Raw genomic sequence first — 25,494 nt, 5'->3', positions numbered from 1 at the left:
CTCTTGCTAAATGGGTGCGTTGGTTTGGCTTATCGGATATATAAATACGCAGCTTTGTCCGATCGAAATATAATAGGAATGTATATCTGATGCCTGGTGTAGTGAGAATTTCACGCTATCTATACCTTAATAAACATTAGAGGGAAAGACGAGCTGCGCACGAGTTGAATGATTGAAATGTGTAAACAACCAGAAAGGTCATCTAAAACTTTTCAAATAAGTCGCATGGCTGATTTTAACATTTTTTGTTACTTTTGCTAGGACAATAGTAGATGAACAAAAAAATATAACAAAACCGATCAGAAAGACAATATAAAAAAAATTGAAACACCCAAAATAGGTTGAATCCTTTTATAAAATGTTGTCGACATTTTTTTATCATTTTTTGTTGTTGCTTTTATTACAACTATTACACCAGTCTGAGATATAAATAAACTTACTTTTTAAATTGCTATTTGGATGGAGAGTTGTTTAGTTTAGTTTATTAGAGAAAACTCAGCCGCAGAAGACTGCGTAACAGGAGCATATTTATATACACAATATTAATTACAACATAGTTCATAATACAAACAGAATACATTTTTAAATTATACATCTTCAGAAATAAGTTTGTGTTTATTACAGTTTTAAATTAGACAAGCATCTTTTCTACCTTTTGAATAAAAATTGACAGCTTAGACAGCACATTACTATTACTATATTTAAGCATGCCAAGTACTTTTTTTTCATTTGGATATTTTAAATAATATGGAGGTATGAACTTCCCCCTTAAATCCTTAACTTCACAGTTGGTACATTTACATATATAGTGGTATACATCTCCAAGACCAGCTTTACAGAGTGGACAAATCCTATCATTTCGTGGTACATTTCTCCATCTTCCTGTTTCGATGGGAAACTTTGTATTACATACCCTTAATTTACATATGTTTACTCTATGCCCCCGTCTTAATTTTAACAGATATGTTTCCAAGCAAAACTCTTCTTTAAAGTGTAGATAAAACTCCCCCCTTGATGAATTGTTTATATCTGAGAACCATTTTTGAATAAACTGGTCCTGGAGACGCTGCATTACATTAATTTTAATATAATTATAATCAAATTGCTCCGGAAAATTATATAGTTCACAAAAGCCACAATCATTGAACACAGATTTTACATAGTTAAACCACTTAAAATTACTACCTTCATGCTCATGCATGTACCAAAGTAACTTATAAAGTTTACCCGATAGTTTTTTATCATTTGTTGCTAGCTTGTGCCAAAAACATACCATTTTTAACTTGATCTGCAGTTCAAGTGGAAATCTTCCAAGTTCCCCATATACCATAAAATTTGGCGTAGATGATCGCACACCCAAACTGCGCTTACAAAACTGTAGATGTAACTTTTCAGTATTATTTTTATTTTCAAACCCCCACATTTCCGAGGAATAGGTCAAAATAGGAACCACCAACGCATCAAATAATTTTAGCTGTAGATCAATCGGAAGTGAGATATTTTGTATCTTCTTGTAAAGAGCATAAAGTGCTTTTTGAGCTTGGTCTACCAATTTTTTACGAGCTTGAAAGAAATTTCCGTTGTAATTAAACAGCAGACCAAGATAAACATATGAATCTTTAATTTCAATAATTTCATTACATAGTTTAAAAGTAACATTCTTATTATACTTTCTCTTTGAAAAAATTACAATCTTTGTTTTTGTAACATTAACAGTGAGTTTCCACTCAAAACAATATTGCTCAAAAACTTCCAGAGCTTTTTGTAACCCTTCTGCCGACTCCGCAAAAATAATTGTGTCATCAGCGTACAGAAGAATAAATAACTTGATGTACAAATCAAGATTCTCTGTAAATTTTCCATTAATAAATTTTAGACCATCCACAGCGTTTTCATCCAGATATTCCTCCAAGGGCCGGTTGTTCAACTTGTCGTTAAGTCTAACGCTGTCGTTAAAATATGCTAACGCTTCGTTAAAATTTAACGTATGGTTAATCCTGTTGTTCATCTCTACGTTAGGTTTAACGCAACGTTAAACTGTCGATAACTTCTATAAAATCTAACGCTGCTATAGACCTTCGTTAAATACTTAACGAAGCGTTTTAATTGATAAAATGGCTGCTCTGTTAATGGTACCTAGGCAAAGAAAAGAGAGAATCTTCAGAGGAATGGTTTCACATCTAAACAATTTGACTGACAATGAAATGAGGATAAGATATAGGTTTGGAAGAGACTCTATAGCCTACATATGTAATATTGTGGGAGATAAATTGCGAAGATCTACAGCAAAGGAAACTGCTCTAACAGTGGAGCAACAAGTATGCATAGCCTTGAGGTTTTATGCCTCTGGGTCATTTTTACAAGTAATTGGAGATACAATGGGCTACGACAAAGCAACTGTATCTAGAGCAGTGAATGATGTTACCAATGCTTTACTTGATGTGAAAGACAACTTCATCCAGTGGCCAAAAGACATCAATTCTAAAAACAGGATGAAGTGTGGTTTCCACAGACAAATGAACTTCCCAAATGTTTTGGGATGCATTGATTGCACACACATCAAGATACAAGGGCCATCAGAGGACGAGGCAGCTTTTGTCAACAGAAAGGGGTTCCATAGTGTGAACGTGCAGGCTGTGTGTGATTACGAAGGTACTTATTTAATTTGTTAATCTTATGTGTCTGATCTCCTCTTCGTCTGTTTATTTGTTTACCTTTGTTATTATCTCCCTTAAACTTTCTCGTCAGTAAGCCAACAATTCGGCCCTCGATCTTATACGACCCAAATATTACAAGTGATTGATCGACGATCGGATCATTGTGTGCTATCTTTTCCAATAAGACCGCGCACCTGTGACTCCAAACAGTGTGGTTATACGTTCCACTTATTTATATGTGCTATTTCTAATCTTTACAATGTGGATGAAGGAAAGCATAAATATTACTGTTGTATTTTTCTGTACGGGATCGGGTGTTTGTAAGCTCGAGATTTCAGGAATGACACCCTTTCGGGATTTCGGGAATGACCTTTTCAGGATCCGGGAATTCTTTTTTCGAATTTCTGGATCTCGGGATTTTGTGTTTTTAAGCCCAGGATTTCTGGATCCGGACCCCCCCCCCCCTTTTATACTGAAGGAAACACATATTTTTTTCACTGAAAACGATTTTGAACATTCATAAATAATAAAATTATTGAGTATACTAATAGTTTCAATCATCTGTATGCATTTTTTTAGGGCTTCAATGAGCCTCAATGAAAATAAGACTAGTTCTAATTGAGTTACACTTTTTAATTGAAAAAAAAATATGATTATTAACTGGAGTCCCGATAAAGTTCCTATACCCCCTCTTATTTGTCACAAGCAGCAATAGACTGAGTGACCTTTATTCAACAGTTCAAGCTGCAGTTAACTGTAACATTATTTAGTACTCTTCATAGAATTAAATTAGTTTAATATTTTTTCAGGGAAATTTACCAATATATCTGCTAACTGGCCAGGGTCAACCCATGATTCCCACATCTTCAACACATCAAACCTATGTCACTACCTGGAGACAAACAACAGAGGACTTGCAGACGGTTTGATACTAGGAGACAGCGGGTATGCATGTCGCCCTTTTCTCATGACACCCTATCTAAATCCCAGAGAAAGACACCAGCAAAGATTTAATAGAGCACACTCCAGTACAAGATCTAGTATTGAAAAGGCTTTTGGAATCTTAAAGAGAAGATTTCATGTTTTACACTCTGAGGTAAAAATAATTATAGAATACTTTAAAATATGATAACAAAAAAGTAGTGTGATTGCCAATGAGAATACTCCAAACTAGAGACCAAATTTCTTGGAAGTTAACATCGATAGGTAACTGTACAGCCTTCAACAATGAGATAATCCTATATAGTGATGCATAGCTTAAATGGTTAATTAACCTCAGCAGTTTCATACAAAAAATGCCAAAAAAACTTCAGCCATGAAGAAAAAAATATATTGAGTAAAAAGGGACACAAAAAAAGAAACTAATTATTAAAAGGATACTAATTAGGGAGCTACCATTTATTGTTTGAGGGGGGGCTAGTATGAAAAATGCCTTTTTATTTTTCACACTTTCATACATAAATTGTCATCCTGCCTCTTTTTTACTCAAACTCTTGTCCTGACTTTTTAAATTTCATACAAGCGACACTATCCCCATAAAAATTAAATGGAAGCTCTGAAAAACTAGAGACAATTGTTACAGAAAGAGCCGCAGTTAATAGGGATTATAGTGAACCTGTTATTTAAGTAGCTATCGGTATTGGTTTTTTTAGAATGCCGTGCAAATAATCATTAACATGGTATTTTTTGTTAAAGTGGATATCTGCATGGGTAATTTTCCAGGAGACAATATTGTAGATGGGAATACACTTCTGAAACAGTTTTTTTTTAAATTGAAAGATATTTTCCTGCCCATAATTATGAAATTAAATTTCAGGTCAGAATGAAACCAGAAAAAGTCTGTCGAGTGTTTGGTGCTTGTGCTGTTCTACATAACATAGCTTTAACAAGGAATGAACCTTTGGAAGATGTTTGTGGTGTACATGTTCAGCAAGACCAGCCAGTGCAAGTTCCGAATTTTGAAGGAGAACAGGATGGTAGACACATTAGAGAGCATATCGCAAGAGTTTTCTTCAACTGAAATACATGTTTAATACACAAGAGTCTTTATTTTTTCATCCAATATAAAATTGTGATAAATAATACAAGTTATTTGTTCTCAAAACACATGCATTCGACAATGTCACATGTCAGTGAATTGAAGGCTTAGCAAATAATGAGTTCATAAATACACTTGCGGTAATATGAGTTATTGGCACTACGAAGTGTCAGTCGTCACGCTATTTTAAACATTATCTCATTGTTAATTGTACAATGAATGACATTTTACCCCAAGGCTTGATTAAGGTATACATTTAAGGTCATCCTTTGGAATTTGTTCGTCCAATCAGTGAAATCCTTGTCGCAAAGTGGGTCTTCCATAGACTGTTGGGTGTGTAAAAATGCCGGCACATCTGGTTGGAAAGGGGATGTATAATCTGATTGCGTTGTATGGATAAGTGTAACGCCATGCATATAACAAAATCGTGTGAGGGGTCTGATTATACATATTGTACTCTTTGTTAATTGGCACCTTGTTAATTTGTTCTCATCATGAACATGCATGAAATATTTGCCACTGGATGTAAAGCAAACGATATGAACGAATATAAACATACCAAATAAATGCATAGCCAGAATTAAAACAAGAGTACACACGCTAAAATATCTAGCCTTCTTTATTAATCATTGATGTTATGTGGATAGTCCTTAATATAGAATAGAATAGAATAGAATATTTTTATTTCCAAAATTACAGGGCCCATAAAGGGCATAAAATCAGATACGATTGATTTACATAATAAAGCTATATTACAACTGTCATATAAACTTAACATTAACCAAGAAGACTAAACATCGACCAATGAACCATGAAAATGAGGACAAAGTCAAATGACACCTGCCAGTTGTACATGAACACCTTACAGTCCTTCCATACACCCAATATACTAGACCTATTGCTGATAGTATCTGAGATATGGACTTGACCACCAAAACTTAACCTTGTTCACTGATCCATTAAATGAGGTCGAGGTCAAGTGAAAACTGTCTGGCAAAGAATTGTTAATTGATAAGAAAAATAAATATTTTAATTCATTAAAAGTTGAGAAAATGTTAGTGGAGTATTCTCTTTGTCTTGTTTCATTAATTCCAGCAACTCTATCTGAAGGTCTAATTTCTTCATCTCTTTTGTCTGCTTTTCCATTTCACCCTTCAAATACAGTACCTGAAATAAAAATGATACATGTAGATCCATATGATTATTTTAACATATATCTTTATATGTGTCTGTATACCTTACAACTCTTGTGGAATTTACAGAAGTAGTGAATGAAATTGAGATTTCCAGATAAAGTGTATGACATGTTGGACCTATGCTTTGGCCAGCAGCTGGAAGACCATAAATTTTAAATATTTATATTAGAAAATTTTCATAACGATGTTGATTTTGTGTAATTTAAGATCGATACACGGTCTCACATCATTGCCTATACCAGTGGTAGATCCAGAACTTTTTGTAAGCGGGTACTGACTGACCACAAAGGGGAGGGCATTGACCGGGCCCCTAGTCCCCTGGATCTGTATCTGTATGATACAAACTAATCGATGGGGACCCAAAAAGTCAACTTTTCTTAGTGTTGATAATTGAATTTTACCTTTTTATTTTCCCGAGTATAATGACAGTCTTCAAACTAACACCGAGCCATTCATTATAAGACAATAATATGTTAATCGATTTTTATTATTTTGGATTATTTCTAAAATAAATGCAAATGTGAAATTTTACCTGAAGCCCATAAACATCATCAGCAGTTGCTTTCCTTTTCTTTGGATTTTCTGCTTTCTGTGCTGTAAGAGTCCCCAGCTCAACTACTGCAGCCACTTGGCGTGGCACCTGGATATTTACAGCCGGTAGAAGCGATATTAGTGGTAATGGCTGAAGAATGGATTCAGATCCAGATTGGGAAAGTGGTTGGCTTGGAGGGGTGGATGCAGGAATTTTCGAAAGGGGGGGTGCTAACCCAGGGCACCCAGGGCAAAGGGGGGGGGGGGGGGTGCAAAACATATGTCCCGATACAAATGCATTGATCGGCAAAAATAAAGGGGGGGTGCGCACCCCCGGAACCCCCCCCCCCCCCCCCCCTGGATCCGCCACTGCACTTCTGTGCATACATTTCTCACTGTATAGCCCTCCCCCTTTTTATCCACATTTTGTTCACTCATATCCCACAAAGTTTAACACCATCTATATATATTTATTTTCCAAATCTTGAACGATCAACAAAAGATGATTATTAAAATTGTTAAAATCTTGGCCTTTACGAGCGTATGCCACGATCGAATTTAAGGTACGGGTTAGCCAGGGTCCGAGAAACATCGTCCTGTCGGCTACAAATCAAAGGGAAATAACAGCAAGGAGGTTCTTTCGTGGATAAACAAAAAAATTGAACTGAACATGTATTGTTCCAAACTATCATTACAATATTGTCAAATGACAATATTTGAAATCATCCATCGCTAGAAAAATGTGTGTCATGAGGTAATAAGGCTCAAAAACAAATATGTTCATTAGCATGCTGAGCGTCTTTCAAGGTTAATATTTAGGACGTAAATACTAGAATGCAGACGACATAAATAATTGACCAAATGAATTGAAATACTTATTATTCACTGAGTAAAACTGAATATAGCCGAATGCCATTTAAATACTAAGCTTACACATTATTAAAGATTAATAAATCAGCTAAATACCTGTCAAATTTTGATGACATGGTATAAATAATCGGCGATTTTTTTTAACACAAAGTTGCATGAAATCGGAGAGAATAATTAATAGCATTTAAAGATTTATTATTTTTACATATTCACAAAAGAGTATAAATTAGTTACTGATACATACCAAGTACACTTTCAACTCCTTCAAGACCTTTGAAAGAAGCTGAGTCTTTACAAAGGTCTATTGTTCTTTCAATGGCCAGACTCAGTTTTTTTGGCTGTGGACCACCACCAGTAGCCCTCTGCTCCTTGTTACGGTTGTTAAAAACCTTCTTAGCCACCTTCTTGGTGTTAGCCCACTTGTCTTTACAGTCTTTGGGAGACCTGTTGGCAACACCCAGAGCACTGACCAAGATGGAAATTCTGCTCCAGACAGCAATCTTTCTGGAATTGGTTATACCATCCCCAAACTTTTCATTAATCACTTTGTAATTCTTTTGCACTTGATCTTGAATTACATTTACTTCTTCTTGGGTGAAGTTAGGTTTTCTGTCCCTTTGTGTTTTAGCAGAAGACTTGTCAGCCATGTTGAAGTAAATATTAACAAACCAATGCATTGTGGGTAAAGAGAATAGTCTCTAAACTTTAGTTAAATATTTAACGAGTGGTTAAATTATTTAACGTCATCGTTAACTAACGACGGCGTTAAACCAAGTTGAACAACACCATTTTAACCATGGGTTAAGTAACGATACGTTAGAGTATTTAACGACACGTTAAATTTAACGCTTACGTTAAGTTAACGACAAGTTGAACAACCGGGCCCAAGTCATTAAGGTATAAGGCAAAGAGAAAAGGTGACATTTTTTCTCCCTGTCTTACACCTACCTCACACGGGAAAAAATCTGTTTTCAGTTCTCCATTTTTAACACAAGACTTAATATCTGTATACATGCTCAATATAACTCTAAACATTTTCCCACCAATATTATATTTTAATAGTTTTTGCCATAGTCCCACCCTCCACACTGTGTCAAACGCTTTTCTAAAATCTACAAAAGCGCACTTAAATATAGTGAAATTAGAGCATGCATGATAAACATACTATCTTGGACAGAATACCCCTTACGAAAACCACCCTGGGCATCAGTTATAATCCCGATCTCGTCTGACAGAGCATTAAGTCTTGAATTAAGTATAGAGGTGAACACCTTTCCTAAATTCGATGTAAGACAAATAGCTCGGTAATTATCCAAATTATTTGGATCCCCCTTGTTTTTAAATAACGGCTTAATGATACCAATAAGCCATGAATTTGGAACGATTCCAGAATCAAACACTAAATTGAATAGCTTAGTGTAAATAGGCAAAAATTGATTCACCGTGCTTTTTATATATTCGTTGACAATCTCATCTTCCCCTGGGGCTTTCCCATTACATAACTTTTTAACAGCTGACAGTATTTCGTCCTCTGTAATTTCCTGATCTATAATTTCAATAAAACCCTGATTTTTTATACTATTGTCTCATTGGCACTCACACCACATCTTTCTATATCTATTGAAACAGCAAATGTTGTCACCTAGACGAGACAGTCGTCATTGTATGCTTCAATATAAGAGTTATTGTCACTCAATGAAGATTTTTTTTCTGTTCTTATCCTCTCCCCCTATATTAGTTTTGCTGGAAAGGATATAATGTAGCCCCTGATGTGTACTACGACAAAGTTTTTTTTTAATGTTAAAAAAAGATTAAATGCAAAGAGAACAATGACGGAAAAAATGCTAAGATTTACGCTTAAAAATTCAAATGTAAATAAAAATGAAATATATAAAAATTGGAAAATTGTTTGAGATAATAATCAACTGAGGACAAATGGTTATACCTCACTAAATGAAGCTGATTAATTTATTGCTCCTTTGTGTCCAGTGGCAAATATGTCATGCATATTCACGACTAGATGCAAAGTGGATCAATCTGTAGCAAATGCTAACAAATTTAGAGTGGCACTTTTTACAATAAGGCAGAGCGTTCGCTGGAGGTAAAACGAATGCCGTAATAGAATAGATTAGAATCACGAAGATCGAACTTGTAAGTTAAGCTTTTAGCCCTCCTTCCCTTTTTTTTTTATTCACGATAGACGAATGCCATAAACGAAACGTCATGAATTTATAATCAATAACGGCCACTATAAGTAAATGAGACATGGACTTTTTTTTATAAATAAATTCCTATTGCAGCCAACATATCCCGGTTCGGGATAGGTTATTATTTCCACGAAATACTATTTGATTATTGATCGAAGATATTTAAGCAACCAAAAGCACTTTAAATAAAAAAAAATCTAAAATTGTAAATAATGGTATTTTGCTGGATGTTTTTTCCCGATCCTATTTCGGACCCCCTGATTTTAAGAGGGCGTATCTAATTAGTCATGCCCGATTAACTTTAAATATATTGAACCTTAACTTAAAGACCTACACTGGGTAAATAAGTTCGAGGTACAATAAGTAGACAATAGAAATCCTTTGTGAAATGAGATCGTCCCAGGTCTCTTAGATAATTATTTTGCGTTGAATAACAATGAAAAATGCACGAGCAGGTTTGTAATTTATAATAATTTCTAATATTTTGTAACAGCAAATTTTAATAACACGAACAATCCGTATTTTCATGCCAGTACCGAAGTACTGGCTACTGGGCTGGTGATACCCTCGGGGACTAATAGTCCACCAGCAGAGGCATCGACCCAGTGGTAGTAATAAAAATAACGGTACCAATTTTCTTGCACCAGATGCGCATTTCGACAATACATGTCTCTAAAGTGATGCTCGTGGCCAAAATATTTGAAATCCAAAGCTTATATAAAAGATGAAGAGCTATAATCCTAAAGGTCCAAAAAGTATAGCCAAATCCGTGAAAGGAATCAGAGCTTTGCATGAGGGAGATACATTCCTTAATTTATAATAATTTCTAATATTTTGTAACAGCAAATTTAATGATTAAAATTCGTTTGCTTCTGACAGAAGCCGGATGCAGGATACTTATTATGGGAATACTATTTTGCATCTATATAGCAAAAATGGTCGACTGCAGGAATCATGTCCTTCTTCCATCACCTCCCTCCTCCACAAAAAAAACACCTAAATAAACTGTTGCTGCAGCCGACAAAGCACGGTTAAACTTAAATTAATCAGGCTTAGTCATAGACATTTGGTTTAAAAGTTGTGAAACAAAAACAAAAATTTATTCTCAATTATTTTTAGTTTGTATAAATGACTGTTAACGTCATAATCAAAGTACGTTTATTACGTCTATACTTTCGCAGACCATCGAACTTTAGCGTGTGGATGCATCGCACTTTAGCGTACACCATCGCCCTTCAGCGTGACCATGGCACTTTAGTTTCCCCATCGCACTTTTGGTTCGGTGTGAACCAAGGCTCATTGTTGAAGGCCGTACTTTGACCTATAATGCTATATCTATTTAAAATATTTATTGATATTTGATACGTTTTGACTCGATTACCGAAAGCATTAATAATCTCTATATCATCATATAAAAAATTCCGTAATTCCGTCACTCCGTCGTTCTGCAACAAACCGTTAACGTCATAATAATAATACGTTTTGGACGTCTATACTTTCGCAGACCATCGCTTTTTATCGTGTGGATGCATCGCACTTCAGCGTACACCATCGCACTTAGGAATTACCATAATTACTAATCATTTCAGTAAACACCTGTAATTACTAGACAATTTAGTGATAACATGTATTTCCTGGCTGTTTCAGTGATTACTGGTGTTCCTGACTTTTTGTCATTTTTACAGCTATTTACTAACGTGATATTTTTGTTTTAAAATTAAAGACAAAATTCAAGATACCAAATAACAAAGTAAAGGGGTAGGTATTTTAAGGGCTTACTTGAGGATATAAGGCTCATCAAAAGTGGATTTGTGAGAAGTTTTTCGGCAACTTCGCCAGCTCCTTTCGGTGATAGGCATTAGTTTATGTCAAATTTTGTTAAATGATCTTGATAATTACTAAAAATCTCATAATTTTGTTAAATTAAAATCTCCGCCTGGTATACTTTCAATATTAACTTGCCAAATGGTATGAGTTAAATTCCCTTTACGAAAAGGTGTAACTACGACTCCTATTGTCAGACATTGGCGATGAAGCTGATATTCTTCATAGTCAAATTTACATAAATTGACGACGTTAAGCGGCACATTTTCATATTTCTGAATTTCTGTGTTTCTCTTTTTTTACGACTTTTTCAAGACCTCAAAACTTAAGCTTATATACCTGCAAAAAAATATTATCATTGTTTTTATCTGTATAAGAATGATCTGTTTGTGGATTGAATAAGTCAGCTAAATGATCCATCCCTTTTGTTTAACTTTCTATGTTGACATTCTATTCCTTTTTGTTGAGCCTGTGATATTTGTCGCAAAAGCGAGACATAGCAAACACATTTACATTCCGTCGTCAGCAGCGTTCACAAATATTCACTCGCTGGTTAAAGTATTTTTGAAATTTTGATAACTTTCTTAAATTATCCTGGATTTCTACCAGTTTGAACAGAAACTTGTTTATGATCATAAAATAATATCAAGAAGTAAAGTTTGTAGACAATATTCTTTTTTTATTCCACCTACGATAGTAGAGGGCATTCTGTTTTCTGGTCTGTGCGTCCGTTCGTCCCGTTTCAGGTTAGAGATTTTGGTCAAGGTAGTTTTTGATGAAGCTGATGTCCAATCAAATTGAAACTTATCACACATGTTTTTTTTTTATGATATGCTCTTTCTTTTTTTTTGTAATATGATTTTTACTAATTTCTTTGATCTTTTGTGTGCTTTAAAATCTGATGTTTTGGAAAGGAGTACATTAACTTACCGATTTGAACGTTATTGCACTGTCGTAGGATTATTCAACAATCTCCCATTAGAAAACCATTGGTGGGAGGAGCCAAAAAGCAGTGCATTAACTTCACTGAAAGTGCACAGTAAGGCTCCACCTCTTTTTTACATAAACAAACTTCTTTTACCTGAAAGAAGAGAATAGTGTGTGTTTTTAGATTCGCACTAAAATTAAACTCTTGTGTAGAACACCACAGGGAATATCTCTGAAAATAGCAAAAACTGAATACTTTTAAAATGAAATTTTAATTACTAGTACGGTAATTTATACATTCAAGTGAAAATATATAAAAGCCCACCGTTATGCTTTACATTAAATGAAACAAATTCAAAGTTAGTCAGTTAATAACTCGGCAACATATTAATTCAATGAAAATTAAAGTTACATTTGAGAATGTAACGGCACCAGAATCATTCAAACGGCATGTATTTGTGATATCACCCAGACAGTGTTTCTTGTTCAAATTCCTTTCAAACGGTTCGGCCACAGCAGTTTTGGTTTGAACGGATTCCTGTAAACTGTCATTCATATCACGATCGGACGGGGGGTTCAAGACATCCGATACTCGCTTTTGAATGTTACTGTTAGTGGTCTTGTATGTTCGAACGCCTATCGTAGAGCGGTGCCCAGTCCTTTCCATAATTTGTTGCTCATCTATTTCTGCTTGATATAGCGCAGTAGCACATGTTCTTTTTCCCGAGTGGTTGGTAAAGTTGCCAACCAAGCCCCCCTTTTCGCACATTTCACGCATTAAACCATTCAACTTGTTCACTCCTAACGCGGACTTTCCGTAGCGATGCTTATCTTGGACATCAGAAATAAGTGGTTTGCGATAAAATACGCCAGATCCAATTGCCTTGAAGTATATTTTTCATAGAAGTCAACTATGCATCTTGGACCTGCAAAAGAAGAATTATGAACTTTAAAATGTATTTTCCTCCGCTAAACTTATGTTGCATGTATAGAAAATTAAGTGGTATTTATTACAAGTTTAGAATTAATATAAAAACTAGAAAACTCAACTGATTAGTTAGAACGGGCAGAGACTTATATATGTCTCTGGAAAGGGTCTCCCACCGGCAAAATTTTAAATATTGTATGGGAAACAGCTGGAGATTCAGAAAATGATATAGGCCAGTCATCAACCCCGTCCTGTCTTGCTCGAGAGGTTCTTGAGATGAAGCTCTAACAATAACTAGCCTTTGAGGGACGGACAGATAAACAAACAAACGTACGGACGGACGGATGGACAAAGTGAAAATAAAAGACAACCACGTGCTTTTAATATGGGAGTCTTCAGATTTCTACAAGATTATACGATTTAGCCTGAATTTTGTCACGGCTTTGTCATTCTTTTTGTTTCAAAAATACATAAAACGTGATATGCTAATTGCCGTTTTAAAAACATGTTTTTTTTTTAAATAATTTAAATACGTATACACTTACCTCTTGCATAGTGTTTGATATCTTTATTATCCAGCCGTAAATCGCCTAAACCACCTTTGAACGTCTTGTTGTTTCGACCAATGAATCTTAAAAATCTTCAAGTAGCATCTTATTCGGAGATTTGAGAGAGGACAAAGTTTTCTTCATCGTCGCCTTAAAAATCAACCATTGCCTCCGACATTTTAAGCTTCTAGACAGACAGGAGCTCGTGCAGAATTTCAGCGGGAATAGCGTCATTTTGGCCATGCCTTAATAATTAACATATGTAATGTCTGTATAATATAGCATTTTCATTGGTCATATTACAAATCATATATAGCTACGCCTTACTCATTAAAATTTTTAATGCACTCAAACGCTACGCGTTTTCGATGCATTAAAAATCTTAATTCCTAAGAGCCGTGCTATATATATAACTTAAATCAAATTAGACTTTTGATCATAACTTCACGGTCCACTGAACATAGAAAATGAAGTGGGAGTTTTAGGTTAAAGTTTTTGGTCAAGGTAGTTTTTGATGAAGCTGAATTCCAATCAATTTGAAACTTAGTACACATGTTTTTTATGATATGGTATTTCTAATTTGAAAGCCAAATTAGACTTTTGACCCCAATTTAACTGAAAATGAAAGTGGGAGTTTCAGTTTAAAGTTTTTGGTCAAGTTAGTTTTTGATGAAGCTGAAGTTCAATCAATTTGAAACTTTGTACACATGTTCTTTATAATATGATCATTCTACTTTTAATGCCAAACTAGATTTTTTTTACCCAATTTCACGGTCCATTGAACATGGAAAATGATAATGCGAGTGGAGCATCCGTGTACTTTGGACACATTCTTGTTTGTATATAACTAATAAATGGACTAGTCTCTTTTCCTCCAATTAACATAACATACATTCTGCAGTTAAAGTTTTTAAAACATTAATAAGATTTCATAATCCATCCTGGAATTTTATTGAGACAGTGGGTTCCCTTACAATTTTAATAGCTGAATACATCGGTAAACCAGCTAATCTTCAGCTAAGGATTGAATTGAAGATCACATGAAGACGTATTTAATGAGGTCCAATTAGAAACTTACAACTCATCAACCATGTTTCTCAGTTTATTTAACAAAATAGAACCAGACTAGCTGTTAAAAGTGAATTATAATTTCACACTATATCCTTAATGATTTGACAAAAAAAATCATATTTGATGTTTTCCTATCTCTTAACTTATAACATTTTAGACTGATAACTTTTTATGTGAACTCACCGATTGTCTAGTTAGTAATAATAGTTGACTAATTATGTTGTATAATTTGATCATTCATATTTAATATTTATTATGTACAAACATATTGTTTTAGTTGATTATTGTCGCTCATAAATCTGTACAGATGGCTTATGTAAACAAAATGTATTTTTTTTATAAATGAAAGGTGTAATTTTATACATAAGGCGAGACGTAAATAAAATATTGAATTGAAATAAAAAGTTAGTTTATCATAAGTTTTGATTACTTTACCATATTACAACATTTTTTAGCAGTTCGTAAATAGGTGTAAAAATTAATTTTAAAATTATTATTTACATGTTATTCCTAATTTCACCTAATCACTGTAACATATTCATTGGTGTTATGTAAGTCTCAAATAAAAAAAAAAGAAAATCAATAATCTGCTTAAATGTTTTAAAATGAACTTTAATGATCTATTAAGTCTTATATGAAAAGATCAATAGGTGTTATCGGACCAAACATATTACTTTCTATCTTATGGAAAAACATCAAGGAGTCCGAACAATTCTGCCACAAACCAAAACCCTCTATACAGTACATCCTTATGTTAATCTTAATTTTGGCTAAAAGCATTCACTATAAACCTACAAGCCAAAGACTTAAATTGTTATATTTATAGAAATCGGGGACGTAAAATGCCAGGTTGGTATTCCAATTCATAAGCATTAATTGTGACAAGTGTGAAACAAAATTAATATTTCGAGGTTATTCAGATATTTAAAATCATATTGAGGAAAAAGAAAAAATTACACCTACCAAATGCAACAATATATATGTCACTTTAACATTAACAGAGCTTTTACTCTTTTCAGTGATCGTGTTCCTCTGTTTTGATCAAATAAGTAAAATTGGATGCAAGCAAGGTAAGCATCACTTGTTAATTTTTCTAGTTTTATATATATACAGTTGAAATGTTCTGTAATTTATCAATGAACAATAGTGCGCTGAAAACTTCAAAAAAAAAAATTTCAACATTTATCTTTTATGGTATATTCACTCAATTAAGACTTGATGGGAAGTTTGCTACTAGTTACACAAACAATCGTTATACTAAATGTTAAATGTCAGTGTGTTACATAATAACCACTGATGTCAACCACGTACAGATAATAAGTATTGGTTGATTGGGAAATATGGTATAATACAAATAAATAACCCGCTTTGCACTTTCAAAATCCCTTTACATAAGTATAAATTGAAAAATATGTTGTATTTCACAAATCATTTTGTTGTAATATAAAAACAAGCGACCCGCGTAACACGAATTATCCTTTAAATGATGATAATAGTACAAGATAAAGACGATAATAGTATACTGCTACACAATAGTCATTTATAAATCTTACTGAAACAAATCCGGCTCATAAACCAGTCCCGAGAAATACACATCAGACTATAAGAGGAAAACAACGGAGCGACAGAGACATTGATTTGCTACAAAAACAAAATGCCTCCAAGGACACACAAACCAGCATTTTGATAGTTGCATATGTATTCTTTCCAATAAGTGTTTTCAATGCCCTTTTTTCACTCTGCGCAATGATCGAGTCTTTCCTTTGTCAGAAAATTATCTTAATATTAAAAACGTAGGTAATTGTAGCAATCTATATCATCGCTCTAAAAAGTTATTAAAAAGAGTGGACTAATTTACTAGAGTCTCATTTCTTCGTTACTAATTATGATCAGATCATGAATTATTAATCAATTGATTATTTTTTATATGTAATAGTTTGTGTAGAATATGTCTAGAACCAATGGTTATAACATTAGCATACTCATATTTACAGATATAAACATCTCTTCGTCATTTTCTTGGCTCGTCCGTTTAGTATCAGGTTACGTTTTTTGTAGATTAATTTCTAATTAAAAGGTAAAATCACAAAATTACTGAACTTAGAGGAAAATCAAAGGCAAAATCAAAGTGAAATTATAATGTTACTTGTTAATTTTATGCACAAGTACAATTTGGAAAAAAAACGACTTGAGGTTTGACTTTATGTAGTTTAATATATCGATCAGATCTTCTCCAATCATACTTCATACTAAAAGGGTAAAGTTAAAACAAAAATTCAAAATACGTATTGTTTATTATTACCAATGTTTGCTTTTTTCCGAATGATCGGGCGAAGTTTACGTTTTAATTTACATATGGACAGTAGATGTGTGTGATATTCAATTCTTTATTTACCTTAAACAATACAGTTTATCGGTATAATATGCATAAATATACAGTTTACAAGTTGTATAGCATTAACATACACATAAATAACAAACGTCAGAAATATCAGTTACATATTATACAGTTTGTGAGTTTCAGACTGCATATAATAAACATAGGTCTTAAATATTATGATATGTATGATTCCTGTTATAATTAGTATTACTGATTTCTAATCGCCTATCAGTGTCAAGAAACGAATATACAAACGTACCAACAGAACTGATAAACTCATCAACGATACCATATTTAATGCTAATGCAATGACCAAATTTGGTTTTTGTTTTTTTTTGGAATTGAAGTTAAAAATATATACATTCATGAAAAAATTAAGGAAATCAATTTGGTTAAAATACCATCTAATTTGCAACTCATCCCATTGACCTCTCTTTTCATATTTTCTAACCGCCATCGTCGAAGTTATTCTTTCATGTGTCATGTCGACAATTTAAAAAATGTGAAAATGTTACCATGATTTTAAACTGCGTGTAAAAGAAAATAACGACTGTGTCTCACTATTTACTTTTCGAATACACATTTATTCAAGAGATAAATAACGTGTTGTTTTCAATTTTTTGCATCACTTGGTCGATACCTCTGCTGTGGACTATTAGTCCACAAGGGTATCATCAGCTCAGTAGTCAGTATTTCGGTACCGACATGATTTTACAAACTTAACTCAAATTGTCCGTTTATAAATTAATAAATTATTAAGAAACTAAGGCAGCCCGTTTCAACTCCCTCAGGCAAAATTAGCTTTAGATGAATTTGGCTACTTATTTTAGGTATTTTTTATATATAGCTCTTCAACGGTTTCGGTATTAAAACATCTTCGGATTTCAAATGTTTGGCTTTGAGCGTTCCTGATGAAGGTAATATCCAGAAAAGCGCCTCGGACGCATGAAATCACAAACGTGTTGTTTTCAATTTTTTACAATATTGGGTCGATACCTCTGCTGGTGGACTATTAGTCCGAAAGGGTATCATCAGCTCAGTAGTCAGTATATTGGTACCAACATGATATAACAAACTTTACCGTAAATTTTACGGACGCCATCACGAGTTGGTTGACCGTTATGGAATAACCGTTTCACAAATGACATCGGATATGTTCCTTACGTCGTAGCTACAATCCCCTTCCCTTTCATGAATGTGACCTACCGAATTAGCCTACTTACCGGATTTGTAATCACATAAGCAACACGACGGGTGCCACATGTGGAGCAGGATCTTCTTACCCTTCCGGAGCACCTGATATCACTCCTAGTTTTTGGTGGGGTTCGTGTTGTTTATTCTTTAGTTTTCTATGCTGTGTCATGTGTACTATTGTTTTTCTGTTTGTCTTTTTCATTTTTAGCCATGGTGTTGTCAGTTTGTTTTAGATTTATGAGTTTAACTGTCCCTTTGGTATCTTTCGTCCCTCTTCTTTTACTGAAATTGTCCGTTTATAAATTAAGAGATTATTAAGAAAATAAGGTTTCAACTCCCTCAGGCAAAGTTGGCTTTAGATGAAATTGCCTATTATTTTTGGTATTTTTTGACAAAAAGCTCTTCAATGATTTTGGTATTTATACATCTACGGATTTCAAATGTTTGGCTTTGAGTGTCTCTAATGAAGGTAAATCCAAAACAGCGCTTCGGACGCAAGAAATATGTTTTCAATTTTTTAGAGTTTGAATATTTCACCGGATAAATGACAATAACTGGTCACTGCATTGATGAGTGTATCCCAAATCATATTTTGATAGATAGACTGGTCTATATTGAACCAACCGGTTAAACACAGCCCAGTCGAGTGAAATAATCAAGAAATACTTTAAGGATAATGGTCGAAGGCCCTAATGAAAAATGTACTACTACATTTGCATAAAACGTAAATTGTTTGAAGAACATTTTTTCATTGATTCATTGATTTTTTTTTAAGTATCCTTATGACTTATTGTAGCGATGTATGACGTTAAACCAAACAATTAAACTTAAATTATTCTTGTGCATATAATGATAAAAATGTGAAACTCTAATATGCAACTAAGCTTAATAAAAACTCTCACATTATTAGATGCAGGTTGTTCCGTTGTTGTGATTGACACAAAACAAGCTGCAGCAGTGACAGAAGAAGAACTCGAAGGACATAGACCAGCATCTGTAATATTAAATGCCGTTAAATCTACTGCATCTTACAGAGAGGTAAACCAGCAGGTCATTAATGTTGGTGGAAATAAATACACTGCGGATGTCAAACCAACTACAAAACAAATATTAGGTGAATATACTGAACAACCAACCGCACAAGAAACAGTTAAATATACAACAGGAACCCAGATAAATTTAACATATCCCAACAAACCGGTGGCAGATAATAGATGTTGGCATGGTAGTGATGATAATGGTAATGATGACAAGGATGATGATAGTAGTTTAAGAGAGGATAATTCAAGGAGTAAAGAAACAATTAATGATTTCAAATTTGAATTTACACAAAAAAAGGATAAGATTCTGAAGCAACCTATAGAAATCAGCGAAGTTGGAGGGATGAATGCACGACTGAACGAGAGATCAACACGTGATCATGATGATCAAGATGTAAAGGCTGAGGATCATTACAACACCAAATTACATATTGAACAAGAAAACAAGGAGCAAGATACAAAGATAGAACCGCTGGATAAGATATTGGTAAATAACAAAAGAGAAAAAGAACGACAACATCATACAATCAATAGCCATGAAACAATATCTAATAAAATTATGAGTTTACAGAGTGAAGTGAAAGCTCAAAATGAAAGATTTGCAAAACTTGACAAAACCAAATCAAAACTTGAACGCGAAAACAAAGAGAAGGATAATAAGATAGAGGAACTGGAAACATTATTGACAAACAACATAAGTAAAACGGAAAAACTTAAAAATACAATCAAAGAATGTAACAAATTATCAAAACAAAACGAGCGTGTTCAGAGTAAGATGAAAACTCAGAATGAAATAGCCGAATTTCAACTTCGACAGATAATTAAAGAGAAAGATACTAAGATAGATACATTGGAACAATTAACGGCAAACAACAAAAATGAAATACAAAAACAAACAATTCAGATCGAAGATCATAAAAAATTACTAGAACAAAACATGACTATACAGAGTGAACGGAAATCTCAAAATGACAGACTTGAAAATCTTGAAAAACACCAATCACAACTTGAACACGAAATCAATGAAAAGGATACTAAGATAGCAGAACTGGACACATTATTGGCAAACCACAAAAGTCGAATAGAAAAAAAAGAAGATGAGATCAAATGTAATAACATTATAACAAACAAAAACAAAAATCAAATTGCAAACCTTGAAAAAAACATTCATCAGCTTCAAAATGAGAACAAAAAGAAATATGATCAGATGCAAAAGTCAAAGGATGATCAAGTAAAGATAACAAAACAAATCGAGTCTTTAAATAAGGAAGTGGCAGACAAAAGAAATAAAGTTACAGAACTTGAACAGAAAAGCAAACTCAAAGGTGATGAGATAAAACATCTTAAAGAGCTATATAGAACGCAAGAGAGAGAGACGGGTGATGAGATACAGAAACTTAAAGCACTATATAGAACACAAGAGAAAGAGACGGGTGATGAGATACACAAACTTAAAGAATTATTAGGAACTCAAGAAAAAAAAATTAGAAAATTGCGCAATACGATCCAGGACTTAAAGGGCAATGTAAGGGTATTCTGCAGAGTTCGCCCATTACTGACGAATGAATCTGAAAGAAATGACGGCATCGGAAAACACTGGATCTTTCCTGACCAAAAAGAAAACACCTTGAGCCTTGATAAAACTAAGATTGCTGCATGTCCTAGAAAAACCAAGAGAAGTTCCCATGAACCCATGGAGTATAACTTTAGTTTTGACAAAGTATTTACGGGTAGCTCCACACAGGATGATGTATTTAAAGAAATTTCACAGTTAGTGCATAGTGCAATAGATGGTTATCATGTCTGTATATTTGCCTACGGCCAAACAGGCTCTGGAAAGACTTATACAATGGAAGGTCCATATTTTGAAAATGGTAACAATAAAGGAATGATACCGAGAGCAGTTCAAAAAATATTTTGTACAACTAGGAAGCTAGAGAGTGCCGGATGGCAGTAGCTACAGTCACTACAGAGATAGAAGTTAATACGTTGTTTCAAAAGGCGTTTGAAAACCGGTCATTTGGAGAAACAAATATGAATGAGAGATCGTCCAGAAGTCACAGTGTGTTTGTACTTGAACTGATAGGGAATAATTATATTACTGGAGAAAGGAGCAACGGTAAATTAAATCTTGTAGATTTGGCTGGGAACGAAAAGCTCAAACAATCATTGGCAGAAGGTCAGCGACTTAAAGAGACAAAAGCTATAAACAAATCACTCAGTCTTCTAAAAAGAGTCATCACTTGTAAAAGGCAAAAAACAGATCACATTCCTTATAGGGATTCTAAGTTAACTAACGTGTTAAGGAATTCATTAGACGGAAATAGTAAAACCCTTATGTTTGTGCACGTTTCTCCTAGGGAAGACTGTTTCGAGGAAACACTGAACTCTCTTCAGTTTGCTACAGAGGTGAACCAGTGTAATATAGGAATTGCAAAGAAAATATAAACTCTGTGATGTTTAAGATATATGTGAGGTGCTGATGATAAAATCACGTAAGTCTGCAGTGTGCATTGTAGTGTTATTTTAATGTTTATATTTGAGTTGTAAAAATATAAGCAATTTCTTATTTAAGCATTTTTATATTCGATATTTTATATTCCAATTAAAACGTTTTAAGCAATGTTGCAATTTGTATTGTTCATGTAAATTAAATCATAACACTTGCTACACAGTATGTATAATATTTGATATAACTATTTTATTTGTAACTATGCCGTACAATCTTGAATATATATATATATATATATATTGTCCTATATTTGGTCCGAGACCACAATTGTCGTCCCTTGATTTTCGTTGATCACGAATATATTCCCTAATGTTGACAGTGGGTTACTTGCCATTAATTGTGATACCCCTTCCAAATTTATGTCTCCATGTTTAATGCTTCAAATTGCAAGTAAGGGAGGGGGGGGGTCAAAATTACACTATAAAAAAATTTGGGTCCAGAATTTCAAACGAAAGTAGTGATTTGGTTCAGCTGAAAAAAGTAAAAAAATAGCACTTCGGAAGCTGTCAAAAGTTTTCAAGACGCCCTCAACATAAAATTGTCCATATTTTAAGTTAGAGCCGATGAAGTTTTCTATTATTTTGATATAGAGTGTCCGAAAAGTAGTACAACACACTGTAAAAATTTCATTGAGAAAGCGCAGGCGGGATTTTTTTAATTTTCATTCATGTTCTAAAAGAAATGCATTAAAAATTAATTGTGGTCTATACGACCATATTAATGGCAATAAATCAAAACTTTCAGTTTACATCTTTAAATATGTGTGTGCTATAGTGTTGTATACGCATAAAGTGCAAACCCATACCAATTGCATCTGATTAATACCATTTTCTGTCGGTTACCTTATTTTGCAATACTGATTGTTTTTTACTCAATCTCTTAAATGAATATAAAACCATCTGTTTGTTCCTGTTTAAGTACTCTTAAAGTGCATCAAACGTTTCTTTTGTAGTAAAGATGATGTATTTTCCGATTCAATGAAGAACCTTGTTCCAATCGTTTTTTGTTTTCTTATAATAATCGAAACAGCATCTAATACCCTAGTCCCACTAGGCCGCGATCGCACTACGATCTGTGAAAAGAATGTAAATTTTTATGATCGTAGTACGATCGTGTAGATCGCAGTACGGTCGTTACACGGTCGTGGTGAGGTCTTCAAGATCGTGATGATCATGAGCGTGGCTAACTTTAGACATTTTCAAAACAATTGTGGTGCGGTTGTGGCGAAATCAGGTCGTAGTAGAAGCGTAGTGAGAGCGCACTAAGATCGTCGTCAGATCACAAAGGTCGCTGTACCATCGTAGCGAGAGCGTAGTGAAAGTGTGATTCTATTCGGAGAAATTACGCTACGATCTCATTGCGACGTTATAACGACCTCTCTACGACCATCACGTTCTCACTACGACCCAACAACGCTTCCACTCCGACTGTACCAGGTGTAATACCACCATTGATTTTTCCCTATTAGTCTTTGTTAAATTGGCTCTTTAAAAAAATTGTACATTATTTACCTTTATTTCAACCAAATAAATACTTTGCATGTATAAAGTTTAATCCTTTCCAGTGATGCAGTGAAAATTTCACACTACATTTCATTGCATATAAGAAAGTAACCAGCCCCGGAAGTAAACAGCCCAATTTTTACACTGTTATTTACTGGTTACCTGCTTTGGTAACTATGTAACCTTAACGTTCCAAAATATTTTATCAGACCATCAAATAAAAAAAGAATGATGCTTTCAGACATCCAACATACATATTTACGACTCAGAAAAATTTAAGTGCATTGAAATGCAGGGTTAATTTTCTACAACTGTCAAATTCAAGGGAATATTTTTTTAGGCCTACTTTCGTATGCAACCGGATGTGACGTACCATTATTTGGTGGTATTACACCTAAAGAACACCTAAATGTCAAATAAACTTAATATAATTTTGTTCCCTCCAATTGCAAGTTGTTTCAAGCATAACTGTCAAGTTTTGTCTCAGTCAGAGCTATAGTTTCAGAGAAAATCACTATAATGTAAGGCCATATCCTACGGCAATTTCAGTCTAATTTTTTCGAAAAATCCTAATTTCAGTGTATCATTATAAAATGCAGTGTTGACTAATATCTGATCATAAACTCATGATCTATGCATTCAAACAATTAAATAGAATACAAAAGACAACTTTAAAATGATAAACAATTTTATTGCACCTTTTAGAGTTCATTTGAAGGTCTGTTTTGGTCTGTTTTGGTACATTTTCCTCCTTCCTTCCTTTTTCATCAAAACTTGATATCTTTTGTCTAAAAAATATAACAAATGTGATTATTTTCCCTCAAAAATGAAATAAATGTAATGTTAAATTAATAATTGAAGTGTTTTAGCTGAAAGAACTGTCTCTATAAATGTTAACAGTCTACACGGAAGTTTCTGTAGGCACTAATGTGTAACTTGTGTTTGTGGTCTATTCCCCTAGTGTGACAAATAACGGTTCCATTTCAGTCAATCATTTATTGTTACTGGTATCAAAGTCTTTTTATTTACTCATAACAGTATATTTCTAATAGATTTACACAAAAAGTCCACTTTCTTGTATTTTACATTATAAATGGGGAGAAAGAGTAATAACAAAATGCCTCAAAATGTTTTTAAAAAGGATTATGTCCCTTGGAATGCTGGTACAACAAATACATTGGTAAGAATTATAAAGTTTAAGTATGTGAGACTGGATTCTGATGTGTATAAATCCAGGGCAAATAAGTGTTAAGTTGATTTATTGTCTGTGCAAAATGTAGACGGTACAATGGTAAATTGTAAACTTTTGCGACCAAAACGGAAAAAAACATGACGATAGTTGATACATACTTTAATGCTGAAGTGTCATCTGCAGACTAATTCACATATAAGATTTTTCAACAGAATGCTCTTCAGAACATGGTTAACACTGAAATAAAAAAAATCACATGTTGTAAAAACAAAACTGTAAGGGTAATTTAAGATTTAACACAGTAAACTAAATACAGCTTCGTCTGTCCACCTATGTGACTTAGAAAACACCCGTTAACCCCCATTTCAAGGCAATTTTACCTCAAACGTGCTTTCTGTGTCTAAATCCATTCCGAATAGTCCATGTTTACAATGTATGAACTGGTCTATTAATAACTTTTAAAAATGAAAGTACAATAAGGTCACGAGTGCACATTTAGTTTCCCTAAATAGATGTAATACCACCATTGATTTTTCCCTATTACTATTTGTTAAATTGGCACTTTTAAAAAAATTGTACATTATTTACATTTATTTCAACCAAATAAATACTTTGCATGTATAAAGTTTAATCCTTTCCAGTGATGCAGTGAAAATTTCACACTACATTTCATTGCATATAGGCCTACTTTCGTATGCAACCGGATGTGACGTACCATGATTTGGTGGTATTACACCTACGACGCTATTCACGACCATAGTACGATTCTAGCACGCCCTTGCTTTAAAACATTGTTACTTGGCGACGGAGAGTTGTCTCATTGGCACTCATACACCATCTTCCTTTATATATTGACACTTTGGTGTCATCTCTACTA

At 33.7% G+C, this 25,494-nt stretch overlaps 2 protein-coding genes and 1 long non-coding RNA gene across 7 annotated transcripts in view; 2 read left to right on the top strand and 1 right to left on the bottom strand.

The window, feature by feature from the left end:
* The window catches only part of LOC139484599 (uncharacterized), a 231,826-nt gene extending 209,745 nt beyond the window's left edge, over positions 1-22,081 (top strand). For 2 of the 5 annotated variants that reach the window (XM_071268381.1, XM_071268384.1), the window contains 2 exons: positions 15,817-15,867; positions 19,282-22,032. In XM_071268381.1, the coding sequence (XP_071124482.1) occupies positions 15,817-15,867; positions 19,282-21,368 (2,138 nt within the window). In that variant the 3' untranslated portion in view covers positions 21,369-22,032. Of the gene's footprint in view, positions 1-15,816; positions 15,868-19,281 lie in introns of all 5 variants that reach the window. The other 3 variants (XM_071268382.1, XM_071268385.1, XM_071268383.1) reach the window with 3 other exon arrangements.
* Positions 1,923-4,736, top strand: LOC139484574 (putative nuclease HARBI1). The gene is made up of 3 exons (XM_071268347.1): positions 1,923-2,652; positions 3,467-3,753; positions 4,474-4,736. The coding sequence occupies exons 1-3, from the start codon at positions 2,115-2,117 to the stop codon at positions 4,675-4,677; spliced, it is 1,029 nt and encodes a 342-aa protein (XP_071124448.1). The 5' UTR covers positions 1,923-2,114; the 3' UTR covers positions 4,678-4,736.
* A 2,014-nt stretch (positions 22,082-24,095) lies between the features above and the next one.
* LOC139484600 (uncharacterized) lies at positions 24,096-25,117 on the bottom strand. The gene is made up of 3 exons (XR_011655125.1): positions 24,998-25,117; positions 24,776-24,854; positions 24,096-24,213 (listed from the first exon to the last, which is right to left on the bottom strand). It is a non-coding gene; the product is annotated as an uncharacterized lncRNA (long non-coding RNA).
* Between the last annotated feature and the right edge of the window lie 377 nt (positions 25,118-25,494).

The sequence above is a fragment of the Mytilus edulis genome, chromosome 8, assembly GCF_963676685.1.
Source record: "Mytilus edulis chromosome 8, xbMytEdul2.2, whole genome shotgun sequence".
In the NCBI taxonomy this organism is placed as follows: domain Eukaryota; kingdom Metazoa; phylum Mollusca; class Bivalvia; order Mytilida; family Mytilidae; genus Mytilus; species Mytilus edulis.
Note: the sequence above shows the minus strand (reverse complement) of the source record. Positions and strands in the feature narration are given on the sequence as shown.